We start from the raw sequence: 20,034 nt of genomic DNA, 5'->3' as shown, positions 1-20,034 counted from the left end.
GTGGGAGGCCTTAAGCCCATGACTGGGGCGGGCGGTCAGCAGAGGGGCATGGTCAGGAGGAGGGTCGGCCAAACCCCCATGAGGGAGAGTACCCACCACCCGGGGGGGCTCGGCCCCCGGCCCCCACCCAAGAGAAGGGGCTTGCTTGGGGGGAGATGGGTTAAAGGTCATTGGCCACGGACGGGCTTTCCTCTTTTCTCGACTGGGCACATCCCCCGCTGCCCCACACCTCCCAGAGCCCCTGCCAGTCTGGAGGTCCAGGGCTGCCTCCCATGACCCCCTCCCGGGACTGGAGGGGGAGGTCTCAGAAGAGACCTGGGCTGAGTAGAGGGGAACAGAAAATCCGAGGAAGGGGCAACGGAAGTAGGGGAGGGGAGCCGGTTCCACGTGCACCGCAGTGCGAGCGAAGGGTTGAGGAGGAGACGAGAATGCGGGGAGTGGGGAGGATGGGCAGTGGGGTTCTGGGGACTCCCAAGTACAGGCTGCTGAGGAGGAGGGGAGGCGAATGCGGATGCAGCTCAGCCTGCCAAGAGTCTGGAGGGAAGATGGGAGCTCAGAGGAAGGCAGCCGAAGGTCTGCTGCGAGGGAATTTGGAGGGGCTAAGGGGCTGAAGGAGAGTGAAAGTGGGGGATGCCAGGCGCCGGCTCCAGCTCCAGAATGGCTGCCCAGGCCTGGACTCCCCCCTCAGCCCCACAGTCAACCACTGCAGCCAATGGGGGGGCCGGTGCTGCATCAGGGGCGGGGCCACCATCTCCATGGCAACAAGAAGCTATAGGCTGGGGGGGGCGACCGGAAGAACTGCCTGTTAACCCACTAGGCTCCAGAATAGAACCGTGAAAGCCACACTACACCTTCATGCCTGCTTCTAGATTGCATTTTGCCTCAGAGCCAGTCCTTCCCTGCTCCTTTTATAAACAAACTCGGATCTGCACACACAAGTCTGGATGCCGAGACAAGAGGACCTTCTCGGTCTCCCAGGGACATGTGTAGAGCACGAAAAGACACACCAAACAGTGGAGATGCGTGTGTATCACAGCTGCAATATGAGAGGTAACAGGGAACTATGTGCTTCGGGGACATACAGACGACCTGGACCACGGGGCACTAGGGACCCACACTGAGACCCCAGGCCCACATCCCACATGCTTAGACACAGGTGAGCACTGCCACAGGGTATCCATACTCAGACAGCCACATGACAACTGCTGGTGCGGGCTATCGTGTGGGTGACACACTACATAAATGGACATGTAGCCCTAGGACAATTCATGCCCCAGAGACAGGGACATGTCAGTTAAAGCCCAGAGACACATGCTTAAATACACTGTTCCCATGTGTCATCCCCATCTGATCTCAGTCAGATGGAGGAAGCACCGGGCCCCTAAGCGCAAGCACTCATAATTCGCACTACCAGAACCACCGCATTCACGGTCTTTGGGCAGCCCCCCCCCCAGCTTTCTTCCATGACTCTAACCACCAGCATCTGTGATGGCTAACAGAAAAGCAGAACAAACAAAACGAGAAATGAGGAGCAAATGTGTTAATTAGCCTTCTGCCACACAGTAAGCAGTACACCCAAAGTCCCAGCATATCTCCCTCCTGGTTCCTCTGCATTTTTCAGGCATGGCTGCCTTTACTCTCATTCCAGGGAGCCCAGCTCAGCCATAATTTTCACACACAGGCATCTCTAATAAAGGCACAAATGCCGTAAGTTTAAATCCACTGAAATTTTCTTTTGGAGCTAAAAGCATTCACCGAGGGAGAAAGAATCTGCTAATTGCTTTGCTTAGTTCCTGGAAGCGACACACATGATACTAGGGACTCAGAAATAAGTCACAGGTGCACAGAGGGCTCACACATGTGCTCACAAGGACTCGGCAAGGCACAGGGAAAGGGGGCAGAGTGACAGACAGAGACACAGGGTACCCTGTTACCACGCTGCCTGCAGAGACATGGACGGAGACCAGCACACAGCCATGCACACACAGCAAACCTGCAAACCTGAAAAGCATACATGGACATGGTGGGTCTCTGTGTCCCATCCCTGCACGATAATGTACACTCATGCACACACATAACAGCCACCTACACAGACCCGTAACACAGGCATTGTGCACACACCCACACAGTACACACCCTGTATACACATACAGTTGCAAGCAAGCCTTCGAACACACGCACGCGCACACACACACACACACACACACACACACACCAAGGGCTTGGACTCCGCCTCTCCAATGTCTCTAATCTTGCCATCACCCACAGACATTTCTCCTACCCTCCAATCCCCAATCCATACCCTTCCTGTAGTCCTTCCTCTCCATACTCAGCTGACAGCTCTGAGAGGGAGCTAGGGAGAAAGGCAGCCAGAGAGAGAGGAGGGGACAGAGAAACTGGGGGAGGCCATGCTCTGCAGAGTGTCGGTAGTGACAGGCCTCACTGGGAACCGGCTTCTGTGGCTGGATGGGCTCCTGCAATCCAACCAAGCCTGGCCCTCCAGACCTGTACCAGCCTAGGCCCTCCTGCATGTCTCTCTCCCCACCCTGTCAGACTGCCTCACGGAAAGGCCTGGCCCACACTGACCCGTCCTCTTTGCTGTCTTCCTGTCAGCTCTGGCATTCCCATCCTCAAGGCCTTCACTGGTTCACTCTTTCTTCCTGGCTCTTTTCTCTCCTCTCTGACCACTCTCTCACCCCTACTTTCCCTCTTCCCCCCACCTCTTCCCATCAAGCTCTTCTGTCCCATCTAGGGAGCAGGCAGAGGCTCGCACCTGCCTAGCCCAAAGGTGTTTCACGCAGTCAGACTACAAGGAAGCAGTCATACCCCTGGTCCCCGCCACTGGCACGCCACCCACATCCAGACACGCCCTGAACACCCATGCCGGGACTGACACAGATACCCGGGCCAGTGTTGCAACACACATGCAAAGACACACACCTGCCACCAGGGACCCTGAAAATTCTGTTCATTCGGCCCAGTCACACATTCCTACACACTGGCTTCAACCAGGGACATGCACACTCAGGGTCAGAGGTGACATGAATCCGTATGGCCAGAAGCTGCCCCACAAGCCAGTGGCTGGCCGCACAGAGCCTCCTGCTGCTAACTGGCAGAGGCAGGAGCACACAGGGCATACCTGCACAGTGCTGGTTACACGTGTGCAAGGGGAACTGGGCCCCACGTGTACATGGCACCAACACACAGGGACACAAGCACTGTCACGATCACACGGCAAACACCAGGGCTTCCCCTCCAGCAGGGCTCCAAGACCCCCTCACACCTACCACCCCCACGCGTGCTCGCAACCCTGATGCCCCCACGAAGATGCCAAGACCCCCCCTCCCGACCTCTGCTGCCCCCTCCAGTTACCATAACTCCCCCCACTCGGAAGATGCAGCGAGAACATGCGGAGGGAGCAGCTGCTGCCGCCGCCGCCGCCGCGGCCTCCCCAGCCCCCCTCCCGTGCCCACGCACACGCGCGCCCCCGCCCCACGCGCGCGGCCCCCACGCGCGCGCCTCGTCCGTCCGGCCCCGCCCTTACCTCGCACCGCCCCCCGGGGGGTCGAGGGTGTCCCCGATGGGGGAGGGGCCCGCTCTGCGCGGGGGAGGGGCGAGTGCGGAGGGAGAGGGGGCGGCGGCCCGGCTCGCGCCGCCCGACGCGGTGGGGCGGCGGCGGGGCCCGGGACGGCCTGGACGGCCGCGCGGTGACAGCCGCGGGAACGGCTCCCTCCACCGCCGCTCCCGCCGCTGCCGCCGTTGCCCGGGCCCCGCCGCCGTTGCTAGGCGACCGCTGCTGCCGTGGCCGCCTCTGTCACGAGCCCCGTCGCCCGGAGACAGCGCGAGAGAGACGGGGGAGGGGGACGGAGGGACCCCCAAAGCCAACTAGGCCTCCCATCATCGCCTCCTGAACAGGACCCCCACCCCCAAAAGAGAGAGAAGCCCTTGAGGAGAGCGAGGGTTTGCAGCTCCACCCAGCAGAGGAGGAGCCCTGGATTCCAATGCCCTCAAAGGTCCGGCGACCTCTCCCGGGCGGCAGCGTCCACAGCCTCAGCAAACACCTTTGCAAGCCGGAGCCCCCAAGGCCCCAAAGGCCGTAATGTCCCCTGCACACCCTCCATGCCCTCTACACAGTCCGTTTCCCTCTGAAGACCCCGAACGTTCACCAGCCATTAACTTCCGCTAAACCCTGCCCCCCAATGTACATATATATGTATGTGCACATATATATCCCTGAAACCAGTTCCATCCTGTACGAATGCCCAGTACAGTAACCTCCACAGGCCACCTTAACTCCACCCAAAACACTGGAGACCCACACCAAAGGCCTCAGCGCTCTGAAGGACCCAGCCTAAGGAGACAGAACTGTGTGGGCAGGACACACGACAAACACGCTGTGTGAGCATGTCACCACCCCGGTGCACACAGGTACACACACAGAAATTATGCACCAGACACGGGCACAGCACACAGACATCACCCATTCTCTATATATTCTCTTCCACCGCCTCCTGGCGTGCCTCAAGAGTGCTACCCACACCCCTGTGTCAGTTCCCATGACAACGACACACATCCCTGACCACTGGCCCGGGGTCCCAAAGCTGACCCCCCAAGGGCAGTAAGGCCTAGACCTATCCCAAGGCAGCGGGCTGGAGCCAATGGCTAACACAGGCCACCGGATCCCCGGGGAGGAAGAGATGGTGGGGTGAAGGGGTCGCCTGTGGTGGGATGGAGGGTGGAAGGGACCGAGGGGGGGTCCGGACACTGAGGGCGTCTCTCTGCACCTTGGCTGCAGATCCCTGTTCCCTGCCTTCGGCTCCCCTCACTGTTCCCATGGAAACCTTTTAAGCGAACTTCTCAGAGGAAGACAAAAATCTTTTTTTAAATGACTAAAGAGGGGGGGTGGGGGGCAGAAGGGAGGAGGAAGGGGAAGAGACAGATGGAGAGAGGGAGAGACCGTGAGGAGATGGGGGTCTGACAGAGTTCCACCCAGAGCGCAGGGGAGGGATGCGGGATCAAGAGGGGAGTGGAGAATGAGAACGGGGAGAAAGAAACGAGAAAGCAGGGGCGACACAACTGCGGGGAACGGAAACGACTGAGGAGAGGGGGCAAGAAGAGGGGCTGGCCGCAGGCCTGAAGGTCAGGAAGAAGACTCGCGGGCGGGACACGGGTCTGGTGGAGGCCGGGGACTGGGTCACTCGCCCCAAGTTCTCAGACCGAGGATGCAAGGACCATGGCCAGGAACACAGCCGGGAGGCTAAAGATCTAAGGAGACTATTTTTACAAGCACCGGGAGACGGTCAAACTTCGCTGCTGGAGAGGAAATGGGGAGCGAAGCAGCGTAGGGACACGCGGGGGCCGCTCACCAACAGCCCCGGTACCCCGCGCAGCCCGGACGAGGGCGCCCTGTCCTCGGGATCGGGATCACGGCAGCTCTCCGCCCCCGCCCGCTCCCAGCGACTGTCCGGGGCACGAGCCTGCTCGGCCGCCGTACCATGCTCGCCGTGGGGCCGCCCCTCCACCGGCACGGAGACCGTGCGTCTCAGCAGTTTGTTGCGGCTGGACTCGCTCCTCCGGTCGCGGATCAGAAGGGGGGTGTATCTAGGGGATTGGGGAGTGTGTCAGACCCCAAGGGCCTGCGCCGGCCGCCCCTCCTCTCCCCGTCCGTGGAAGGCCGGCCCCTCGCCAGCCCGCCTGCCCCTTCCGCCCCTGCCCACCTCACTCGGCCCTGGCAAGGGGACTTCTGGTTCCCTGCTCTCCCTCGTGAAGCACAGCCAGGAGAATTCTCCCAGACCCCACTCTGCGCTTCCCGCAACTCCACGGGAGTTAGCGGCCTCCGGGTTCTGCTTCCCCTTGACCTTCAGTTTCGTCCATTCTCCCCGCCCCCCTCCCAGCCTCCTACCTTCCTCACCCCCTTCTCTCCCTCAAGCTTGTCACAGCTGCATTTATAATCAGTTCCACAGCTTGTCTCCCTCCCACAGCCCGGCTTGCGGCCAGACTGGGACCCAACCTCCCCACCCCCAAGAGGGCCTGGTCACCTCCCCCCCTCATCTCCTTTACCCTCCACCTGCATCTGGGTCTCTCCTCCCTCAGCCCTACCTTTCCCTGGGCCTCACCTCGACTCCCCCTGGGAGTCGTCACCCTAACTCCCACCCCTAGCAGAAGCTAGACTCCCACGAGGCCCCAGCCCCACCATCCACCCCGTTCCAGCTCTCCAGGGCCTTCCTTATTCCGGCTCCATCCCTGCCTTCCCGCGCCCACCTTCCAAGCACACAGGCTGGCTGCCCCTGTGGCCTCCCTGTCTCCATGCTGCCCCGTTCCCACTCAGGCTGCTGCTCCCTAACCCAGCCCATCCAAAGGACTTCACATCCTTGGTCGAGGCTGATGACCAATACCGGATCACTCACATGCCTTCCAGTGCCCCAAACTTAGACTGGCCAGGCCACCTCACCTGCGGCCAGATTCAGATTCAGGCACTTTCCTGGCACCTACGGTTTATGGTCTGGCACGTTCTCACCTGCCCTCAAGGCCCCTCTACGCTGTCAGCTGTCAGCCCAAGGCCTGCTCCAGCCCCAACAGTTTTCAGGCACGGCTGTCACCCCCTCTTCCAGGCTCCGCTACCACTCTAAAGATGGCTCCCCAAATCATCCTCACGTCTGACTCACACCTGAGGGCCCCACCCTTCACATTAGGACCCTTCTTCTCTGATGAACTGTCTACCACAGACCCTGCTTCTGCTTTGGAACCCGTACTCCCCTGACTCAGATCTCCATGGCCACTGCTCACTCCTGGCCCTACCCAAGTCCTGTCTGTCCCTGCGCACTCCCCACACTCCAGCCGCCGGCCTCCCCAGGCCTCTCCTTTGCACCCCCTTTCTGAAGCCTAACAGGCCCTAGAGAAGCATACGTAAACCCAAGCATACACACACACCATCTCTGTTTCCATTCACACAGAGGTCTGGTGACCTCTGTCCTCTCTCTCTCCCTTCAGCCCCTCCCACCCCCCCTGCCTTTTCTCAGGCCTCTCAGTCTTGGTCTGTTCTGTGTGGTGAAGAACTAGGAGCGGCAGGAGGGGGGAAAGCTGTTTCCCGAGCTCTTCATTTTCCCTCCCCGACCCTAACCTCTCCCTCAGTAAGGATGGGGTGATGCTCAGGACCACAGCTCCTCCACAGCACTGCCAACGGCCTCAAAGACCTGCTACCAAAAGTACCAAAAGCTAGAGAGTGGCTGCCCTCTTCCTAACATCCCGACCCGTCTCGGTGGCCACCCTCCTCCCCGCCTCTCCCTGGGACGCTCCCCCTTTCACTGATGAGGGCTCTCCCTGCCTCGCTCCACCCTTTCCTGCTTTTCCCGACCTCCTCGCCCCGCTCACCTCGTCCTCATCCAGCATGAGCAGCTGGTTCCCCGAGATGATGCAGAACCGAGGGTTCCAACCAGGACGGTCATACGGGGAATGAACGTATTGGGTTCGGTGCATAGGGGGTCCCCGTACATCTGGGGGACAGAGACACACAAACAGTGAGGGGGGGTCTGTACTTGGGGCGGAGAAACCTGAAGTGGAGAGAGGGGTCTGCAAGTGGGAGAAGGGACGCCTGTCACCCGCCTGGAGAGACACATCTGTTGGGCATCAAGTGCCTGGCGATCTTAAAGGATCCTGAGATAGCCGGGCGTTGGTGGCGCACGCCTTTAATCCCAGCACTCGGGAGGTAGAGGCAGGCGGATTTCTGTGAGTTCGAGGCCAGCCTAGTCTACAAGAGCTAGTTCCAGGACAGCCTCCAAAGCCACAGAGAAACCCTGTCTCAAAAAAAAAAAAAAAAAAAGGATCCTGAGATAAGCCTTTAGTTGAGGAAGTCCATCATGGGAGGCCCCAGGAAGCAGATGAGGCTGGTTTCAAAGGTGAGCATTAGTCTCTTGACGGAGAGGGGCTTTAGTAGGGGCAGAAGGTGAAAACACTGCTCATTAGCTTGTGTGTGGGGGGAAGAGACTTATTGAAGCTGACAAATGATACAGAGAGGTCAGAGGGAGGCATTAACAATCCGCGTGCGATGGATGTGGCCCCACACGTCTAGAAGAAGAACGGGTACCAGCTTGTGGGAGAGAAGATGGGTGTTTGAGAACATTTGGGTCATGAGAGTCTGTGAGCTAAACATCTGGGAGACAGGAGGGCGGGTAGTGTTCAAAGAATCTTGATGACCTCCCCTGCCCTCTCCCTCTCTCCCCTTCTTTCCTACCCTGCTCCTCCTCTGGGGGAAGCTTCCAGGGAGAAGGTAGGAAGTATACTGTCAGGACGCTCTGCAGTCAATCCTGCCCTCCATAATCTTCATGGCGAGGAGGGAAGCCAACCCCACAGGCTGAGACCTCCCTGGGCGCAGTGAGGGAGCACCCCAGATGAGATGTGAAGACAGACAAATCACTGTGGTGGTCAGGTGCCTGAGGGTTTTCCTGCCCCTGCCCCGCCCCATCTCTGCTGTCTTCAAGCACCATTGCCACTTACCACTCACTGGGAAAGACTAAAGGGGTCAGGGACATTAGATCGGTGACATCAGGCTGATAAAACTAGGTTTAAGATACTGGTTAGAGAATGTTCACAGGAAGAAAAGCCCAATGCTGTCATTAAAGGGATATTCATTTGGCACATTTCAGGAGAAATGGCCTTTGGGCTGTGTTCCAGTGCCTTGAGTGACCTCCGAAAAACTCCACCCCTTACTGGTTATGGTAATTCCTTAAATTTACCCAACATGCAGGTCAGAGAGAAAGATGGACTCCCTGAGATCTAAGTGTCTAAAAGGCACAATACTTTCAAATTTTCACTGTCTGTCTTGGAGACTCTTCCAACATTTTCTAGATACAAAGATCATTGACAGGGATGGGGATTACAGCTCAGTGGCAGAAAACATTAGAAGTCAAAGCCCTAACACTACAACAACAGTCACCCATAACTTAGACCACAGACACTGAAGGCAACAAGCCTACTGCACCTCAGCACATGGTGCACCAGAGGAAAACTCTGTTGATACACAGAACCCTAACATCTGTTGATACATAGAACCCTAACCCAACAGAAGAGCTGCTTCAGACTGCAGCTGGGGCAAGCAGGGTAGACCTCAGGGGACAGGAAAGGGACATGGGGCTCCTTAGCTTAGGAACAACTATACACACACACACACACACACACACAGAGAGAGAGAGAGAGAGAGAGAGAGAGAGAGAGAGAGAGAGAGAGAGAGAGAGAGAGAGAGACTCTAGACTTAAGAAAGATAACGATCCTGGGAGGCAAAAGGGGGAAATGGGAAATTTTTACTGGAATGAGAAGTTCCACAAGGGTTCAAGACAGGGATTCCTTAGAGTCCCTGATCAAAACTTGTGTTTTGGTACCACCCCCCAAAATCTCCATCACCCCAGGAAGAAGAGGGCACCAGAAAAGAGGAATGATGATGAAGACTGGGCAAGAAAAGGAAAATAAGTAGGCACAGGCCGCGGGATGAGGGGTTGAGGGGCCGTAACAGGGCAGATCTAAAAGGAAAGGGAGCAGAGATGATGGTAAATGCCCAGGGAGAAGGGAAGAGACCAGAAGGTTTCAGCCAACCAACATGGGGCAGAGGAAAGAGGAAGACCTACCAGGGGCAGAAACACGGGGGTCCAGGGTCAGTAACAATGTAATAAGGTAGTTATCAGAGGAGAGGGAAAGAGAATAGAAGATAGAGACTAACACAGGGGAAGGACAGGAGGGGGACTCATATAAGAAACGGACACCATATGGGGGGAAAGATATAAGTGATGGACAGCAGAGGAAGGGAGGGGGGATGGAAATAAGAGGTGGGGTGGGGGAAGGGGTCAAAGTGATTAAGTGAAGAAGCAGATGAGACCCCAGGGGTTGCATTTCCCTTATCAAGAAGCCTACTGAGGCTCAGACACTGGCGGGATTTTAACCTAGCCCTGGTTACCACCACTTAATCTTACTGGCGTCTCCCCCGACCCAACCAAAAAAAAAAACACTTGGTCCTCCCCCCCCTCTGGCATCCCCTCCCCCAACCCTTTCTCCTCTCTTCCCTCCATCTGGACCCCCCCACTGCCACCCTCTTTCTCCATCTGGCCCCTTCCCTCCCTCCATCCTCCTCTCTTTTCCTAACCCCTACTATATTGAGCCCCTCACCAAATTCCCTCCCATCTCCCTGGTCTCTCCTTCCACTTCTCTGTTTTCATCCCCCCTTCTCCCCTCTCCTAAGACCGTGCCTCTGTTTCCTTGCTATTTTTCTCCTCACTCTGCTCCCAAACCCACATCATTTCTGCAGCTTTCCCCCAAACTCAATCCTCCCTTCTCATGCCTTCCTGACGCTCCTCCCCCCCATCATCTACCCCTAAGCCCCCTTCAAGGCCTGTGTCCCGGCCCCGCCGTCCCTTACGTACCCCCATGCCTCTAACCTCCCATCCCTCCTTTCCCGCTGTTCCCACCTCTGCCTTCTCAGCCCTCCCCTCTCCCTCCATTTCAGCCGCTCCCTCCCCTCGGTGGCCCCGACTCTCCCCCGCCCCCTGCCCCTCCCCCCCTCTTGCCCCCCCGTCTGGCCCTACCCCTACCCCTACCACCACCGTACCTCTGAAGGGGGCATAGGACATCGCGGGGATGCTCCCCCGATGGATGGAGGCTCGAGACCTGCTCATCAGGCCTGAGGGGGAGGGGGCGGGGGGGACGGGGGGAGAAAAAGAAGAGAGAAAAGAGGGGGAGAGAGAGGGGGAGAAGGAGGAGGTGGAGGAGGAGGAGGAGGAGAGAGGAGGAGAGAGGAGCGGAGAGGAGCAGAGAGGAGGAGAGAGGAGGAGGAGGAGGAGAATGAGAGCCAACGGCAGCAGCGGCAGCAGAGAGCGAAGGGGGGGCGGGGGAAGCGAGCTAGCGAGGAGAGAGCGGGAGGAGGAGGGAGAGACTCTGCAGCCCCCACCCCTACTCGGGGAGACCCGGAAAAAGAGAGCGCGAGAGACCCCTGACTCATCATCCACACCAGAGGCAGCAGTCCCGAGGAAGCTGACCCCAGACCCAGAGAAAGACACCTCACCTCACTGCACACTCAACAAATTAATCTCACAGACCCAAATAGGAGAGAGGCCCCGATCTCAAAAAAAGAGAAAAGCCCCCACCCCCAAGAAAGGAGTCATAGAATCTGAGAATCCAGTCTCAACAAGGTTCCCCAGACCCACATTAGCCTTAGATTTCAGACCCTGGATTGGTAGTTTGGGGGACCCAAAACGGAAACCTAGACTGAAAGAAAAAGATGAAACCAGTATTAGCATAAGAGCCCCAGGCCTGAATTAGATCTCAGGACCTAGCTAGACCCGGGAACCCCCAGATTCATATCTCAGAGAAAACAAATGCAAACTTGGGGGTAGGGGGCACATTCAGCTGACCCAAAGATGGAGAAAGAGGACCACAAAGGGATCTGAAATTCATTAAACCTGAGAGATCTTAGTGGGTGATCAATTCGCTGAAAACGACTCGAAAGATGGCTCAGACCCTACAAAAATCCCAAATAGTCGACCCCCTCCCTACGCGCGCGCACACACACACCTCTCTGAGACAGAGAGACCGCCCCCAACTCAAGAGGGACGTGAAAGAGCCCGAACTTCAGCCCGGGGAAATCCCAGCGGCCCACGCCAGGGACCCCAGACCCTGGGGACTGATGCAGGGGTAGGTAGGTAATATTTAGGCGGGCGGCAGAGCCTCCCCCACCCTCTGCCGCCTCCTCCCTTCTCTGACCTCTCAACTGGCCCCCCTCTCCATTTTTGGGTCACTGGATGTGTTTGGGCCCCAGGGAGGTTATGTAGGGCAGGTCCTGGTTCCTTGGGGGAGGTGACGGGGGAATGGATGAGGGTGGGGAGACCCTAGACCGAGGGGTGGGTCCCGTCCTGGGCACAGGAGTCAGCAGGGGGCGGGGGAGAAGGAACAGGGCCGTCCCTCGGAATCCTAGCCAGCACACTCATTTCTCCCGTCCTCTCATTGGCCGCTCTGTCCTAAGCCTCGGGTGGTCGGCACCTTCCGTCTCTCTAGCCCATTTACAGGTGTCACTCCTGTCTGAGCCGGCCTGGCCAGAGCCCCCTACCCGGGGACAGCTGGCTACTCGGCCCGGCGCTAGCGCGGGGGCGGGGCTTGGGCGGGGCTGGGGGCGGGGCGGCGCTGTCCCCGCCCAGGGCTGTCTGCTCGGACCCTGTGGCGGGCGCGGGGAGGAGGGGACTGTTACTAGGCACATTCCGGGGCTCAGGGCGCCCGACTCCCCGGCCGCGGGCTGACGCAGCGCGGGCGCCCGACGCCAGGGCTCGCGTCACGTGGCCCGCGAGGCCGGCCGGCGATTGGCCTGCGCCCGCCGCCCCCCTGAGGCGGCGCCGCGCGAGAGGACGAGGGCCGTCACGTGACGGCGGCCGCCGCAGCGGCGGCCCCGCCCCCTCCCGGCCCGCGGCGGGCGGAGGGCTTCACGGAAATGGGCGGGCCACTTCCGCGCACGTCCTCGGCTCTAGCTGCGGATTGGCCAGGGGGGCCCTCCGCCCCGCCCCTTCAGGAGGAAGGGCCGGGATTGGCCGAATCCCCCTGGGGAGGCCCGGCCGCTGCCGTCACGGGGCTGCCGCCCAGGTAGGAGGCGGCTGACTGCTCGGGGGCTCTGGGGTCCTTTCCTCCGTGAAGCGCGCGGGCGGCCGTAGACCATCTGTCTCCTCCCTTTCTCCCCCAGCTTGGGCTGCATGAGCTGGGGGCGGGCGCCCGCCGTCCTGCTCGGCGGAGGGGTGAGTCTGACCCCGCCCCTTCCGGTCTCCAAGTTTTTCCCCGGGCTGCAGCACCCCGGACCTCCGGAGGGGCGGGGAGGGAGGCGGGCGGACGAGGTGTTCCAAGTTTTAAGTTTCTGGGGCATTTCCCTTCCTGGTGCAGAAAAGCCAGGGCGGAGGGCTGGTGTCTGCCCCAGCCCAGGCGCCCCGGGGGTGCAGTTTCCTGGGGCAGTTGTGGGGACGCTGAGTCCGCCCCTCCCCTGCTCCCAGGCCACGCTGCTTTTGTCGTTTCTCTGGATGCCCGCGCTGCTGCCGGTGGCTTCCCGCCTTCGGTTGCTACCCCGAGCCTTGCTGTCAATGGCTTCTGGAAGCCCTCCGTCCCAGCCCTCCCCGGCCTCGGGCTCCGGCTACGTCCCAGGATCAGTTTCTGCAGCCTTTGTCACTTGTCCCAACGAGAAAGTCGCCAAGGAGATCGCCAGGTGGGGGGGCCTCGGCAGGGTGACCCAGAGGGGAGAGCGAGCTGGGGCTAGGGGCAGGGTGCTGCCCCGCGGGTGGCTCTGTCCCTGGGCCGCCCGCGCGGCTCCAGGCTGGGCGCACTCTGAACGGGCTCTCGATTGACCCTCAGGGCGGTGGTAGAGAAGCGCCTAGCAGCCTGCGTCAACCTCATCCCGCAGATCTCTTCCATGTGAGTCCTCAGCTAGACACTCACCTGGAGGGGCCGAGGGCTTTTTCGGGGGCTGGGGGGGTCTTTCTTTCCTACGACTTTGTTCCCTTCTTTCTCTGACCTCTTCAGTTATGAATGGAAGGGGAACATCGAGGAGGACAGTGAGGTCCTGATGGTGAGAACACTCCCCCTTCCGTGCCCGCCTCCTTGGCCGTCCCTAGCCCTCACCTGACGCGGCCTTGGCTGAGCTGTGTCTGTCTTTGCCCCTTAGATGATTAAAACCCAGAGCTCCCTGGTCCCTGCCCTGACAGAGTTCGTCCGGTAAGAGCTTTAAGATTTTCCTTTGTGCTGGGGATGAAGCCGGGCTCCAGCATTCCAGGCAAGCACTGGAAGAGCTCCCAGGTGGACACCGTGGGGTGGCCCTTGCTGGGGCGGTCCAGGACTGTTGTCTGAGGGGGCGTGCCTTTGGGTGACTGGGTGACCCCGCCCTGTCGCTCCTGCAGGTCTGTGCACCCTTACGAAGTTGCTGAAGTGATCGCGTTGCCTGTGGAGCAGGGGAACCCCCCATACCTGCATTGGGTGCGCCAGGTCACAGAGTCGGTTTCAGATTCGGGCACAGCACCCTCCTCTGCTTAATGCCCTGTGGTTTCCAGGTGACGATGACCGAGCCCCCAATAAACCGTCTTCTCTTCCCTCTGCCTTCCCGTGTAACAGCTGTGGTTGGTGAAGACCCTTGTGTTCCGTCCGTCCTTCAGAATGACCCGTGTCTGCTAGGCTTGTTTATTTCTTTTATTACAGTCATACAGAGCTGGAACCCTGGACCACCACCCCCATCTCTATACCCAGGGTTAAATAGCTTTAGAAAATATTTTAAAGGCTGTAACAAAATAACATCAAAGGAAATGAGAAGGATGAGGGGTCGGGCCATGAAGGGGCAGAGGAGAGGACCTCCCCACCCCCCTGGATTCCAGCCTGGGCAGTAGGGAGACGCGCTCCCATCTCTCCAGGTACATCCCAGCTGCAGGTGAGGTCAGAGGTCAGGGCGTGAAAGTGCCAGTGTGTGGGTGGGGAGGGGGAGCGGGCTGTCAGAAGATGCCTCCCCCCCCCCACTCAACTAGGTACTGCACAGAGCCGTCCGGCCGCACCCTCCGAGCAAGGACCCTGACGGGGTCCCCTCGGGACAGGTAGCCAACCCCACCTCGGGCTCCGCCCCCGGTCCCCGGAGACAGGCCACGGCCCAAGGGAGAAGGGAGCACTGAGTGTCTGGGAAGGCCTGGGGTGGGGGCTGGGACCGAGGAGGGGGAGGCAGCCATCGAGTGGGGAGAACTTCTAGGGATGTCTGTGGGGAAGCCAATGTGAAGTTCCAGGGGTGACCTGGAAGAGAGAAGACGCCTGAGCCCAGCCGGGCCGGTGTGGGTCCCCCGGGAGTCTGAAGTCGCCCGGGCTGCAGAGGACGGTCGGTCGGTCGGTCGGACAGCGGGAGGGAGGGAGCCGACGACTCACCTGTCTGGGGGTTCGCTGTCCCCAGAGGTCCCTGCAGTGCTGGCAGAAGGGTGGAAGGAGGCAAACATCCGGATGGGGCTGCGGTGGGGAAGGGCAGGTCAGGGCCTGAGGACGGAAGCCGGCTCCCACAGGGGGCAGGGCTCAAACACTACCTCTAGTGCACTGCACGCCCAGAATACTGGGCGACCAATCGCTTGGTGCGAGAAGTCTCTGGGAGGAGACGTGAGGAGGAAGAGGGAAGAGAATTGCAGGTGAGGATGTCTGGAGAACGGGAGGAACGGGGCTCATCCGGGTCAGGCACTGACCTGGGCAGACAGCGGGCATCTGTGGGCCGGAAGTTGTAGCCGCTGCTGCCCTGATAGCTCTGGTTAGGGCTGGGGGGGTGGTGGAGACACCGAGGCCTGTAAGAAACGGCGGGGGACTGTGAGGTGATCCTTGAGCCTTTCCCTGGCCCCGACAGTTTGCCCAGTGGGATTCCCTGCCCCGTACCTGCAGCGCCCTCTGCAGACGAGCCCGCTCCCTCTGCTCCCGGGACCCATGCCGACTGTGCGCTGCTGTGGGCGACCCCAGCTCCTCCTTCCCCTTCGGCCGCCTCAGGGGTTCTGGCTCCGACCGCCTTCGTTTCCCCAGGGGACGTGAGACCCCTCCCCCAGGGCCCTGCCCTGAAGGGAAGCTGTAAGAGGCCTCCTTATCCCCCCAGCCCCTCCCAGGCACCCCAAGACCCCCATTTCCAGACATGTACCCCCCAAACCGATCCTTGAGAGTTTCCCCATCCCCCCTGGACCAGTGACCTGGTGGGGTCTCCATCTCCAGTGAGAGGCTCCACGGGAGGCGGGGTCCGCGCATGGAGACCAAAAAGACATTTCCTCTTTTTTAATCTCCCTCCCTGAAATGAAACTGGGAGACAAGAAGAGAATCAGCAGAGTCCCTCAGCGGGACCCCGCGCCGCCCCAGACGCCCTTTTCTGGCTCACCGGTCCTTGTGGCTGTTAAGGGCAGCGAGGAGCTGGGAAGAGCGCTCTCCCTTCGGGGTGTCTGAAAGCTAGAGGACGAGGGCGAGCGGTCGGTCGGAGGGCACGCGTTCCTCTGTGCCCCACCTCAGCTCCCTCCCAAACGTTAGGACCCGCACCTCCCCCAGGAGCAGACTGTCCCAGTTCTCAGAGGCGAAGGGGAGGATCTCTCGGTCGAAATCGAAGTATTTCTTCTTGCAGCAGACACTGAGGTGGTAGAGGACCAGGTGGGCCACGTCCACCCTGCAGAGGGGAAGGCGGCGGCGGCATGAGAGGCAGGGTGAGGGTCAGGGTCAAACAGGGACGGAAGGCAGGGCGCTACCCTTCTCACCAGCGAAGCTGCAGCCTCCGGACCTTCTCGGGGCCGCCCCGGCACACACAGCATTCAAACTCATAGAACCTGGACATGGGGACGCAGAAGGCGCCCCTTCAGCTCTACAGGCGGTGGGGCTGTGCTGGGGGGCGCAGCGGGCGGTGGGGCTGTGCTGGGGGCGCGGCGGGCGGTGGGGCTGTGCTGGGGGCGCGGTGGGGCTGTGCTGGGGGGCGCGGTGGGGCTGTGCTGGGGGCGCGGCGGGCGGTGGGGCTGTGCTGGGGGCTGTGCTGGGGGGCGCGGCGGGCGGTGGGGCTGTGCTGGGGGCGCGGCGGGCGGTGGGGCTGTGCTGGGGGGCGCGGTGGGGCTGTGCTGGGGGCTGTGCTGGGGGGCGCGGCGGGCGGTGGGGCTGTGCTGGGGGGCGCGGTGGGGCTGTGCTGGGGGCTGTGCTGGGGGGCGCGGCGGGCGGTGGGGCTGTGCTGGGGGGCGCGGCGGGCGGTGGGGCTGTGCTGGCGGGCGCGGCGGGCGGTGGGGCTGTGCTGGCGGGCGGGCGGGCGCCCTGGGCTCACCTGTCTCCGTAGAGGAGGGGCTTGCTCAGACACTGGGTGCAGGCCTCATGGAACCACTGGAGGCAGCCCCGGCACTGCAGCATCTTCAGGTTCCACCTCAGGGGAAGACAGGCTTCTGGAGACCGCCCTGTACCCCCCCCCCCCGTCACCGCGGGGCTCCCCTCGGCCTGCTCCCTCCCCTTTGCTGCAGGCTCTGCACCCCGAGACTCACTCCCCGGGGCCTCCGCAGTAACAGTAGCTCTGCTGTCGGTTGCTCAAGTGCCCGGCATCCCAGTCCAGCCCCTTCAGTCCATACGGCAGGCAGAGCTTCATGCCCAGCATGGCCCGGGCATAGGGGCCCTTCTTCAGGGCGCCTCCCCTCTGCAGAGGAACGGATGGGACCTCAGCGAGCGAGGAGAGGAGAGGTCCCGGGGGGCTCCCGTAGGAAGGGGCAGGGGGCCTTTACCTTGGTGGCGATCGCAAACACACACTGGCGGCAGACCCACGATGTGCCCTCTGCCTCTCCAGGGGCCGGGGCCCTGGGAACGTGACAGTCCTGGTGATACGCTGAATAGGGACAATGTTGAGAGACCACTGTGTGCACGCCTGCATGCACTTGGCGCCTGCGCACGGCAGCCTTCCCTTGTGCGCTTATCCTGACCGCGGCCCTTAACGGGTGTGTGTGCATTATCCTGACTTTGCAAGGGAGCAAACGGGCTTCCGGAAGTTGACAGCCTCGCCCAAGAAAGCATGGTTAGAAAAGGATGTATGGGGGGGAGGCTGGAGAGAAGGCTCAGAGGTTAAGAGCACTGGCTGCTCTTCCAGAGGACCTGAGTTCAATTCCCAGCAACCACATGGTGGCTCACAACCATCTGTGATGAGATCTGGCGCCCTCTTCTGGCCTGCAGGCAGAACACTATATATAATAAATCTTTTTTTTTTTAAAGATGTATGTAAGCTACCCTCAACCTTGCATGGCTTATGCCACCTTCATCCTACCGCTCCCTCTCCCTGTACTGAGATGAGGTGACAGGGTGAAGACTGGCCAGGACAGGAGACACAAGACCCATGCCAGGAACCTACTGGCAATCCCGAAGACCCAGAACAAATTGTACCATCCAGGTACCCTGCCCTCTCCTCTCACCGTGCCGACACTTCTCACAGCTGACCAGCCGGTTCCCAGGCACCACCGTCTCAGAGCGACAGACACAGCAGAGGAGCTCCTCCCCGGGGAGGGCAGCTGTGAGGGACAAAGCGTCAGGAGACTCGCTCCAAGCCAGGGTCCCCCACCACCCCCTCCAGTTATGAAGGGTCTCACCGGGGCTGATGTCCTTCCATAGAACCAGAAACTGGGAGTCATCCTCAAACTGGACCAGACACACCTCCCGAGCACTGTCCACCTGGAGTGGGCGAGCCAGCGTTGTTAAGTGGGAGCAGGGATCAGAAGGCCATCGATGGAGAGGCTCCGGAGTTGGCGCTTACCTTTTTGATGGTGCCTAGATACAGCAGCCCGTCGGTCCATCTAGCCAGCACGTCCTGACCCTCCCAAAGTCGGGGTCTGGGGCCTGAGGTGGGGGCAGGGGAAGCTGGATCCCAAAGAGAGGGCGCACCCAGGCGGCTCAACCGGGGGAGCTGCGCCATCGCATCCTGGGAGGGGCTGGCCAGAAACAGGGTGGCAGAGTTTATGAACGTTAGAGAGAGCTTGACTGCCCTGTCTGCTTTTTTCTGTCACGGATGAGGGGCCAAGCAGACTCTCAGTCCTTTAGACGCCTCGGGACGTGGGTCACCGTGGTCAGCTTCTCGACTCCACGCCTTTTCCTGCTGCCTCCCCAGCCTGGTTCTCTAGCATCCCGGGGACCTCAGGGGAAAAGATGCTTGCAGAACCAAGGCCACCACTCAGTTTCGCCTTCCCAGCTGTTTAGAGGTATCCTAACTGGGACGCTCTGTTGCCCAGAGATATTTTGGGAGCTTTTCTGGAGATGTTTCCCCGAGTAGAGACAGCCGCCTCCCCAGACCTGTGAGTCTCATTTAGAACCGCTGTCCTGGGGCCAGGTTATGTTAGGTCACCCTCAAATTTGAGGCTGCTTACCCCGGGATTAGATAACTTCCCCGAGTGCCCCAGGAGGGGGGCGTGTCCCCGTCCAGGTCTCTGCTCCCCTACACCGCCAGTCTGAGGAGGGACTTGAGTCGTCCCTGCCCAGATCCTAAGCCGGTACCAAGAGGCTCTCCTGCCCCTTCCTGCGCTTCGACCCCCGGCTCCCTGCCCCCGCTCAGGGGCTCCCTGCCCCCGCTCAGGGCCTCCCGCCTTCTTCTTACCGGTGACAGCTGGGGCAGCTGGGAGCCAGGTAGGGGCAGACGCAAGAGACCTGCGCGAGCCCACACTGCGGGAAGAGCGCGTGTGGGCGCCGAGGGGCGTGCAGGAGGAGGCCGGGGGGTCCCCGGGCCCAGCCCCTCCGTCCTGGCGGCTCTGGGGCGTATGACGCAGCAGCCAAAGCAGCGGCAGCGGCGGGAGGAGTCGGCCGAGGGAGGGAGGAGAGTAGTGGGTGGGGAGCACCGGAGGGAGGAGAAGCCGGAGGGGCGGACAGGCAGCAGCTCCCTCACCTCCGGCAGGCCCTGAGGGCACTGCGCGGCTGGGGGCGCGGCCGGCCGGGGAGGACGAGACCCTGGCAGCCCCTGTTTCGGACGGGAGGCTCGCTCCAAGAGCAGCAGGAAATCACCCTCTTGGCAGTCAGCCTGCAGGTCAGGGCCGAGCCCCGCCCCATGCCACATCCGTTAGCTGCCCCGCCCCCGTGGCCGCTCCAAGCTCCGCCTCCGCACACGGCACCGCCCTCCCCCATTCACACTTCCTGTCGCCCCGCCCTCCTGCGCACGCGCGGCCCCGCCTGGGCGCTGCACCTGGGCGGACAGCCACACCTCCCGCCGCGAGAGCCCCGCGGTGGCTTCGCTCCTCCCGGGGCGAGTGCCCAGGCGGTGACGTGTCCACGGGCAGCCAATGGGCAGCGGGCGGCAGGGGCCGGTAGTTCGAACTGGTGACGGGCAGGCAAAGGGAGCGTGTGGAGGGCACTGGCTCTATCACCAGACCCGGCAGTCCTAAGAAACCCGCGACCCTGGGCCCGTGAGCAGCTATGGCACAACACCCCGCGCTGAAGGATAAGAGGGGTGACAGGACAGCCAGGAGAGAGCCGAACAGAGAAAGGCCTCACTGTGCAAACCACGCGGCAGAACGGACACTTCTATGTGCTTACACCTATTTGTTTGCAACA

At 61.0% G+C, this 20,034-nt stretch overlaps 3 protein-coding genes across 4 annotated transcripts in view; 1 reads left to right on the top strand and 2 right to left on the bottom strand.

Moving 5' to 3' along the window:
* Nucleotides 1-10,731, bottom strand: part of Syngap1 (synaptic Ras GTPase activating protein 1) — a 30,499-nt gene extending 19,768 nt beyond the window's left edge. The window contains 3 exon segments of the mRNA XM_005084862.3: nt 5,495-5,601; nt 7,372-7,493; nt 10,592-10,731. Coding sequence (XP_005084919.2) covers nt 5,495-5,601; nt 7,372-7,493; nt 10,592-10,606 — 244 coding nt within the window. The 5' untranslated portion in view covers nt 10,607-10,731.
* Nucleotides 10,732-12,475: 1,744 nt separating this feature from the next.
* Cuta (cutA divalent cation tolerance homolog) lies at nt 12,476-14,100 on the top strand. Of its 2 annotated transcripts, XM_005084861.4 has the most exons (7): nt 12,493-12,609; nt 12,707-12,758; nt 13,008-13,216; nt 13,363-13,422; nt 13,531-13,576; nt 13,673-13,722; nt 13,905-14,100. In XM_005084861.4, exons 2-7 carry the CDS (start codon nt 12,717-12,719, stop codon nt 14,035-14,037), a joined length of 540 nt encoding a protein of 179 aa, XP_005084918.1. In that variant the 5' UTR covers nt 12,493-12,609; nt 12,707-12,716; the 3' UTR covers nt 14,038-14,100. The 2 variants fall into 2 exon arrangements, with proteins under 2 accessions (XP_012979760.1, XP_005084918.1); XM_013124306.3 differs by lacking the exon at nt 12,707-12,758 and having other exon boundaries at nt 12,476-12,609.
* Nucleotides 14,101-14,347: 247 nt separating this feature from the next.
* Nucleotides 14,348-19,550, bottom strand: Phf1 (PHD finger protein 1). Its single transcript, XM_005084860.4, is given in 17 exon segments — nt 14,348-14,775; nt 14,905-14,982; nt 15,210-15,286; nt 15,288-15,305; nt 15,394-15,577; nt 15,696-15,778; nt 15,780-15,801; nt 15,878-15,945; nt 16,033-16,156; nt 16,245-16,313; nt 16,793-16,888; nt 17,004-17,152; nt 17,238-17,338; nt 17,916-18,011; nt 18,090-18,171; nt 18,254-18,428; nt 19,088-19,550. Coding segments are annotated over 16 exon segments (1,695 nt in total). The 5' UTR covers nt 18,413-18,428; nt 19,088-19,550; the 3' UTR covers nt 14,348-14,486.
* Between the last annotated feature and the right edge of the window lie 484 nt (nt 19,551-20,034).

This window comes from Mesocricetus auratus, unplaced genomic scaffold, assembly GCF_017639785.1.
Source record: "Mesocricetus auratus isolate SY011 unplaced genomic scaffold, BCM_Maur_2.0 Super-Scaffold_100027, whole genome shotgun sequence".
Classification (NCBI taxonomy): domain Eukaryota; kingdom Metazoa; phylum Chordata; class Mammalia; order Rodentia; family Cricetidae; genus Mesocricetus; species Mesocricetus auratus.
The sequence above is the reverse complement of the archived record's forward strand: the minus strand, read 5'-3'. Positions and strand labels throughout refer to the sequence as shown.